This window comes from Fulmarus glacialis, unplaced genomic scaffold (genome assembly GCF_000690835.1).
Source record: "Fulmarus glacialis isolate BGI_N327 unplaced genomic scaffold, ASM69083v1 scaffold36198, whole genome shotgun sequence".
NCBI lineage: Eukaryota > Metazoa > Chordata > Aves > Procellariiformes > Procellariidae > Fulmarus > Fulmarus glacialis.
In genome coordinates this window covers 1-305 of record NW_009229493.1, presented here as the reverse complement: position 1 = coordinate 305, position 305 = coordinate 1, and the positions used below count along the sequence as shown (strand labels likewise).

Below are 305 nucleotides of genomic sequence, written 5' to 3'. Positions count from 1 at the left end.
GTTGGATGCCAGCGGGTTTTTGGATCTCTCTGGTTCCTCGGCAGCAGCGGGATGACGAGGACTTGCCCACGGTGCCCTCCACGCTGCAGGAGGAGTTCCTCTACAATCCCTTCCTGCGGGTCACGTAAGCAGCGCCGGTGCCTTGGGGGTGCAAAGGGCCCCGCTGCGGGTCAACCCCGAACCGAAGCGGGGTGGGCAGGCCCCGGCTGGCTGGTCCTGCCCCCAAACTCTGCTCCCCTTTTCCCTCCAGAGTCATCCCTTCTCCCATGGCTTCACTAGCCGGTGGGAAATCCAAGCCCTGAGGG

The 305-nt window shown here is 64.6% G+C and overlaps 1 protein-coding gene across 1 annotated transcript in view; it reads left to right on the top strand.

Moving 5' to 3' along the window:
- Positions 1-124, top strand: part of LOC104081232 (hydroxyacylglutathione hydrolase-like protein) — a gene marked incomplete at both ends in the record, with an annotated part of 932 nt that extends 808 nt beyond the window's left edge. The window contains one exon of the mRNA XM_009583879.1: positions 45-124. Within this exon, the coding sequence (XP_009582174.1) occupies positions 45-124 (80 nt within the window). The remainder of the gene's footprint in view (positions 1-44) is intronic.
- Positions 125-305: the final 181 nt, after the last annotated feature.